General features: G+C 27.5%; 1 protein-coding gene across 1 annotated transcript; it reads left to right on the forward strand.

Annotated features, from left to right (window-relative positions):
* The first annotated feature begins 212 nt into the window (after positions 1-212).
* Positions 213-3,769, forward strand: LOC130947293 (receptor-like protein EIX1). Its single transcript, XM_057875953.1, has 2 exons — positions 213-2,951; positions 3,549-3,769. The coding sequence occupies exon 1, from the start codon at positions 320-322 to the stop codon at positions 2,903-2,905; it is 2,586 nt and encodes an 861-aa protein (XP_057731936.1). The 5' UTR covers positions 213-319; the 3' UTR covers positions 2,906-2,951; positions 3,549-3,769.
* Positions 3,770-8,609: the final 4,840 nt, after the last annotated feature.

The raw sequence follows: 8,609 nt of genomic DNA on the forward strand, positions 1-8,609 counted from the left end.
GACTAACACTTATAGACCCATTTAAAAACTATATCATATTCATAGTCTTGTTAAAATTCACCTTTGAATAAATACGAGACTAACCATCAAACTTATGCATACACGCCACGCTAATAATAATATAATAGGTTGATAGATAATAGAATGCTTGATACTCTTAAGAAATGGAAGAATTTGAAGCTGCAACTATATAAATATGGACACATGGTCATCGATATAGTTGTAGAAGTTAAATGAATTTCACATATTGCACTTGTTCCACACCCTTATAATAAAGTTAGTCCAAAATAATACAAAACCTTCTTGTTGTGCAACTAATATGGCTGTTTCCTCTTTCTTTCAATACCATATTGAATTCCTTTTACTTTGTTTATTACTATGTACAACCATCTTTAACTACTCACTAGTTATGTGCAACAATTCCAAAACCGTTCTCTGTGATGAGAATGAGAAAAATACATTGCTTAAGTTTAAATATGGAATCATAGATCCTTCTGGTGTACTTTCTTCATGGTCCATCAAGAAAAGAGATTGTTGTGAATGGTGGGGTGTTCATTGTGATAATATTACTAACAAAGTCATCGAACTCAGTCTTCCTTGTCCAACAATTTATCCTGTTTATGGTGATTATCTTGACAAATCGCATTGCTTAACAGGTGAACTTGACATGTCTTTTTTGTTTGACCTTAAATTCTTGAGTTATTTGGATTTAAGAAACAATGACTTCAACACCATCCAATATCATGGTCTGCATGAAAACTCTCCCAGCAACCTCCATCATCTTGATTTATCAAATAATGATAATCTTAAAGCTAGTAATATATTTCACTGGATTTCTAATATTTCTTCTCTGCAGTATCTGGACCTTACTGGCATTAATCTTCAAAAAGAAACTAATTGGCTTCAATCAGTGACTGTTCTTCCTTCTCTTTCAAAACTATTTTTGGAGAGTTGTGGACTTCAAAATATCTATCCAACCCTTCAATATGTCAATTTTACTGCACTTAAAGTTCTTGATCTTTTTGACAACGAATTTGTGTGTGAGTTACCAAGTTGGGTTTTCAATCTTAGTTCTGATATTTCAATGATTGATTTTTCCCTAAATTTCATGTATGGCCAACTTCCTGAAACACTACCACACTTTCAAAACCTTGAGTATTTGGCTTTGCATGACAATGATCTTAATGGACCCATTCCAAATTGGGTGAGTCAACTTCAAAAACTACAAAAACTTAATCTTGCAAGTAACTCATTTTCGGGTCCTGTTCCTACAACTTTGGGAAATTTGTCATCATTGACTTTCTTGTTTCTCTTTTCAAACAATTTGACAGGAATGATTTCTCAGAGAAATTTTCACTCTCTTTCAAAGTTGAAGAGTTTAGGTTTAGGCTCAGAGTCCTTGATCTTTGACTTTGATCCTCAATGGATCCCTCCTTTTCAACTTCAATTTTTGATATTGACTTTTATGAGTCCTAAACTTCCTTCGTGGATCTACACACAAAATTCTCTGACACTTTTAAACATTGTAAACTCAAGAATTACATTGGAACCACTTGACAAGTTTTGGAAGTTTGCTGCTAATCAAGTTGAGTATCTTGATTTACAAAACAATTCAATCAGTGATGACATGTCGAATGTGATGCTTAATTCTAAAATAGTGTCGTTGGGGTATAATAATTTGAGAGGTAGTGTGCCAAGAGTATCACCAAATGTCACCCTTTTAGATTTATCACACAACTCTTTGTCTGGATCTATTTCTCCTTTTTTATGTCCGAAAACAAAGGAAAAAAACACCTTGAAATATGTGGATATCTCTCATAATCTTTTATCAAAGGAGATTCCAAATTGTTGGATGTATTGGAAATCGTTACTTTATATTAATTTGGGAGACAATAATTTGATAGGCCAAATTCCTCATTCAATAGGCTCTTTGTCTAACCTAATTTCATTGAGTCTATACAATAACATGTTATCTGGAGAAGTGCCTCTCTCTCTTAAAAATTGTCAAAAACTTCGTCTCCTTAATTTAGGTGAAAATGAATTTTCTGGAGTTATATCAAGTTGGATAGGACAAAGTGTAATTGGTCTCCAACTAAGATCTAATCAATTTAGTGGTAATATCTCCACTGAAATATGCCAGTTCCATTCTCTCAAGATCTTGGATCTTTCAAATAATAGATTATCGGGGTCAATACCAAATTGTTGTCGCAACATGACAGGCATGATTTCTAAAAATGAATCATTTGATTCATTCCATGTTACCATTCCTATGACCAATGTCACATTTGAGTTCAATGTCAATTTTATGTTGCTTATTAAAGGCATCAAGTTAAATTATACACACTCGATGCGTGTTGTTGACATTTCTAGTAATAATCTATTTGGATTAGTGCCATCAGAGTTATTTATGCTCATTGGATTACAGTCTTTAAATCTATCCCACAATCAATTGATGGGAAAGATTCCACAAAATATTGGCAACTTGACACTGTTGGAATCCCTTGATCTTTCAAGTAACGTATTTTCAGGACAAATTCCTGAATCTATGTCTGCTTTGTCCTTTCTTGAAGTCTTGAATCTCTCATGCAACAATTTTGAAGGAAAAATTCCATCAGGAACCCAACTTCAAAGTTTCACAAATCTTAGCTATGTCGAAAATCCAAAACTCTGTGGACCTCCACTCACAAAGATTTGTCCGCAAGATGAAAAATTACCAAATGCAAAACAAATGAGAGAAGATGATGATGACAACGACAACTCTCAAGTTTATTCATGGTTCTATATGGGTTTAGGAATTGGATTTGCCACAAGTTTTTGGGCAGTGTTAATTGCAGTTTTTTTCAATAGAAGATTCAGACATTTTTATTTCAAATGTTTAGACCGAGTCTATGACATGGTGATCTAAAATTTCAACTCTATTAAATCATCAGAAGCTCTCATAGTGGTAACAAGTAAGTAAACTAACATTTTTCAATTAGATTTTTTAATTTTGGTATGATACTTTTATGGATATATTTTCTTCTATTCTATGCATGCCAGAGGTTTATTCTTGGATTTCCAATCCTGATCATAATTGTAATTTATTGGCTTAAATGGTAATTATATTTAGAAAGAACACAAATCATTTGATTTGCAATCTTCACACACAAGTATTATTAGCTAGAAGTTGAACACCTAATTCCTCTACTATGTTCATTATGAGATATATATGCCAATTATATATTAAGTATACACTAAAATTAATTATTAAAATACATTATAATATAGAATACATATTAAAATATAAAATATATATTAAAAATAAATTTAATTATATATGTATTTATATACAAATATGTATATTGATAATATTGTTATAATAAGAAAGAATGAAAATGAAATCTATGCATTGGTTAGAACTTTTTGATAACTCAACTTTATATCAGTCCATCATTGGAAGCTATAATACACCATTTTGACACATCCTGAAATTTTGAATTTTTTATATATATATTTGGATTATTGGGCTAATGATCTATCTAAATAAATCCACAAATGCAATTTTGCAGGTCCTTATTAGATTGAATGGATACTTGGTCCTGATTCATCAACAAGATGGCAAGAATGAATGAGGCTTTTACAAAGTTTTATGCAAGTGTGTGCTAATTTGATTAGTTGATTTGTTTAGGTAATTGTATATTGTTTCAATTTCTTTATCAGATATGTACTATGCTAAAATTGTTCTGTTTTTTGACATTATAGATCAATCTTGTAAACATGTGTTTTGATACTTAAAATTTATGCATAATAAAATGTTTTATGAACTATTTAATTTTATTATAATTTATGCAAAATAAAATGTTTTATGAACTATTTAATTTTATTATAGCCGTAAAACTTTATATGTTATATTCTTAAAAATATTAATTCTATATTATAAATAATCTATTTTAATTCCTAAAAGTCTAAATTATTAAATAGAAATGTATGAATATTTTTAAAATTTTTCAACAATTATTAGAGAATATAAAAAAAATTCTTTGACAAAACTACATAAAAAATTCATAGTAACAAGAAATAAACATATTTTTTACCTAAAAAACTTTAGTCCAATTCAGATCAGCTTGGATTTTTTCTCTTCCCTTTAATAATAATAATAATAATAATAATAATAATAATAATAATAATAATAATATACTAATTTGTATGCACTTTAAAGTCCTTAATCTTGTTGCCAATGATTTTGTGTCTGCTAAATTAGGAAGTTGGATTTGTAATCTTAATTTTGGTATCTTAAATATTGATCTCTGCTCGTGAAAGGCCAACTACTTTTTTTTGTTTTGGATTTAGAAAAAGATTAACTTCAAGATCTTATATCTTTAGATTTATCACCAACAATATTACCAAATATCACTCTTTCATATTTGTCTAGCAATTCTTTATTTAGATCTATTTCTTTTTTTGATAAGACAGAGAAAAAATAATTTAAAATATTTGGATATTTTTTAAAATTTTTTATTAAGGGAGATTTCGAATTCGTGGATGATACATGAAAAATCATTAGTTTATATTAATTTATATTAATTTGGAAGGTAATAATCATCAAATTGGGATATTGAGAAAAAAAATATATAAGAAAAGATTGGAGGCGAGAATAAAAATATAGCATGCAGTTGATACCATAATAAAATTTTGAAAGAATAAGAAAAACAAAAAAAATGCTCAACTTTATATTTATTGATTAAAAACTTATAAAAATAAAATTATATATATATTATTGTCTATAAAAAATTAGAATAAATAAATACAAAAATATATATATTATTGTCAATAAAAGATAAAAATAAATAAAAATAATAAAAAATTAAAATTATGGCAGAATTTATGTATTATATTAGGAGAATTATACGGTACAAATCTAAATTTATACAGGTATATAAATATTTTATTTTTATCACAAATATAGTGACAGTGGTATGAAGTGTAGTAATAAAGAAAGGATGGAGTTTGACAATGAATACTAAAAGTGGCTCAAAAAGCTTGCTCAAGACTCAAGAGCGTTTGTTCTTTGATAAATGTGTACAATGAGAGTCAGTTTTTTTTTTTCTTCTCTTGGGAATGGTGAAACAATAATGGTAAAATTAGAATATAACCAAAAATAAAAAATATTGTTGTGAGTTCATGAAAAACATTGAATTGAACTTCTTGTACTAAAATCAAGTTACCTTGACATTGTATATTATGTAGTTAATTCAAAGATTTTTTTTAAAAAAAGTTGTTTTATTTAAAAGATCATAGAAAAAATATTAATTTTTACTTTTAAAATTAAAAAATTTAATTTTAATATTTTTCAGTAAAATATGCATGACACATCTTTTTTGTTATACCTAACAAATACTAAATTTATGTTTATTGTAATAAAAATAAAATTTACAATAAAAGAAGATTTATGCAAATAATAATAGTAAAAAAAGTTAAAATTATAATATATATTTACATATGAAAACACAAAAATTAATGTTTTAAGTGGTATTTAAATACATAATTTTATTTATTTGGCACTAAATTACTAGTTAAATATTTATATAAAGATAATAAAATTTTTTGGGATAATTTGACTTTATTTTGGAATGATGAATTAGAATTTTATTTTTAAATAGTTGGATTGTTACTTTAGTATTAATCATGATTGAAGGTGAAAAATATTTACAAATATTCTCCACGTATAAGTCATTTACATATACAATTCTCTTTAATCTAATTTATCTCACACGCCACTATCTAACCAACTTCTCAATAAACGCGCGAATATATAACTGCATTTTTGAAAAGGATTTCATTTCTTTTTTCGAATTTTCTCAGCGTTTTCGATCTACATTCTCTTCTATATCTGTGTTTCTCTTCATTCGTTCTCTGCGATTTTGTTTTTCGCGATTTCTTTTGTTCTCTACGTTTTTTAAATCAAGTTCTAAAATCAGTTTTGAACAGTTATCTCGTTGTTGAAGATAATGAATAATTCAAGTTCAGATTGTCAATTGAACCAGAACGAAGTGGATTATTATTTTGAATCCAATCAAGTGGCTGGATTGTGGTTTGATTCTAGTTAATGTATGTTTTCGTTGGTAGTTTATGATTCGATAGGTGAATAATGTTGTTTTGTTTGTGAAAATTGTTGTTCATCGTTGATGGTTTGAATTGAATGTAATGTAGGAGTTCTGCATCAAAGAAAATATTTTTGTGTATTTGCATCAAATTTCAGTGTAAAACTAAGACATTTATGTGTATTGTTTAAGAATTTTTGATGGATTTGTACTGATAAATTCTGCATAATTCAAAATTCTTCCTCTTCCTTCTCCTCATCTTTTGCTGCTTCTTCTTCTTTTTTTCATCATCATCATCATCTTCTTCTTTTTTTTCTTATTCATCTTTTCTTTATTGTTTTATCTTCTCAAGTTTTTTCTTGTTTTACTTTTTTGACAAGAATAAAAACAAAAAGGGTAAAGTATACTTTTTATTTCTGAAATTTGCTAAAAGTTTAAAAGATATCCCTAAGTTTATATTTGTTTCAATTTTGTCTATCGAGTTTTCGATTTGCATCAATTTTATCCTTATTACTAACTTTTTTATAATTAATATTTTTCTTTTCAAATATACCCCTCCTTTATTCCTATCATCATCATCATTACAATCCTCTGTCTCTTTCTCTTTCTCTCTTTTCATCCTCACCATCATCTCCACCACCATCATCATTATTGAGTAACCACTATCAATCTCCTCCTTCATCATCGCCGGCTAAACCTCTCTTTCTTCTTCTTTCTCTTTTCTTCTCTGACTCTCCATCTTTATCACCACCATCTCTGTTGAGCTCCATTCTCGATGACCACCACCCTTTTTTTTCTTCTTCTTCGTGCAAATCTGGCACCGTCGAAGCCATCGCTCTTCCTCCTTCTTTGTTAGCAAACCTAGCTTCCTATCTTTTGTACCTTCTTCAAGACACACCATGACCACATTTTGATTCACAGTATCAAGAATTTCATACAAATTGCTCTTCAGAAACTATAAGTATCCAGCAAAATTACTCTTAATTGTTTGAATCACAGTGTGTGCGCTTCTTCCCAGTCGGAAGGCGAAAATCTATACTAAAAAATAGGCTCAAGGATCATCAAGAGAACCTCCTGAATCACTCGGTCGTGGAAATAGGGCTCAGACGAGTTCACAAACTTTTTAAGTTTGCAGCAAATTTTGGTGTAAAACTAAGACATTTATGTATATTGTTTAAGAATTTTTGGTGAATTTGTATTGATAAATTCTGCATAATTTCAAACTCTTCTTCTTCCTCCTCCTCATCTTCTGCTACTTCTTATTCATCTTTTTCTTCTTGTTTTACCTTCTAACAAAAATACATAATGTTACAAAATTAATAGAAAGATGAGGAGGAAAAAAGTGCAGCAACAACCGCAGCAATAAAAAGAACGATGAAGATGATGAAACACGCGAGGAAGAAGAAATAATGCGAAGAAAAAGGAGGAAGAATGCAAAGAAGAAGGAGAAGAAAGAGGAGGAGGAGGAGGAGGAGGAACACGGAATACAAACGTTGGAGGAGGAACGACGTGATTTCACGCGCGCGTTATGAAAGTGAGTTTTGTTAGATTAGGATTAACTTGTATAAACTTGTATGACAAAATGACTTATATATATAGCAGGTCTAAAATATTTATAGTTAAAAATTATAGCTAATATAGTGCATTGTGAATGACATTTTTTATAATTGATAAAAAATTAAAGTAATTAAAAAATGTTAAATAAAGTTGAATAGTTAATCTTTTTATTTGAAATTTTTTATTAATCATATAAATGTTAGATATAAATTAAAAGTGAAAAAAATTGAAATAAATCTAAAATCTATTACTTAATAAGTACAAAATACTTAAGAAGAGGTGAATTGATAAGGATGAACAATTTTAATAAGTTTTTGCAATATTAAAACAAGACAAATGAAATAAATCAAATATGACACCATTAAATAAGAGATAAAAATAGAAGGAGTTGAAATAAATCAAATATGACACAAATAAGTTAAAAAAGTTATCAAACTTATGAGTTTGGGAACAATAAAAAATATTAATTTAGCTTTTAAAGCACATAAATTTCCACTAACGAAATAATTTTCATTTAAAAAATGTTAGATGATAATTACTGATGATTAATAAAAAATTTTAAATTACAATTATCTTTATAATTACTTTCATTCAAACGGCTAAATAGGCTCATAAATTGTCTTTTGGTAATTATTTATGTGATTTAATGATTTTAAAAAGGAGCACAAATTGTCAAAATGTTTTTTATTTTAAAAATATTTTATATACAATTTATTACTCAATCAAAAGTAAAAATATTTTTTCAAAATTAGTGACACAATCATTAATATATATATATATATATATATATATATATATTATAATTAATTAAATAGACTAACTTATTATTTTGATTTTAGTCTATATTTATTATAAATTTATTACATATTTATATGTAATATATTATTATTATTAGTTTTTTGTTTTGTTTTAGTTTGACATCATATATATTATCGTGACCACTCTTATTATTTGCTTATTATTTGAGTTAAA

The sequence above is a fragment of the Arachis stenosperma genome, chromosome 9 (assembly GCF_014773155.1).
Source record: "Arachis stenosperma cultivar V10309 chromosome 9, arast.V10309.gnm1.PFL2, whole genome shotgun sequence".
Taxonomy (NCBI): domain Eukaryota; kingdom Viridiplantae; phylum Streptophyta; class Magnoliopsida; order Fabales; family Fabaceae; genus Arachis; species Arachis stenosperma.

Bases quoted from the DNA above. Each gene is read 5' to 3' on its own strand.
- LOC130947293 (XM_057875953.1), top strand. From the start codon at position 320: ATGGCTGTTTCCTCTTTCTTTCAATACCATATTGAATTCCTTTTACTT.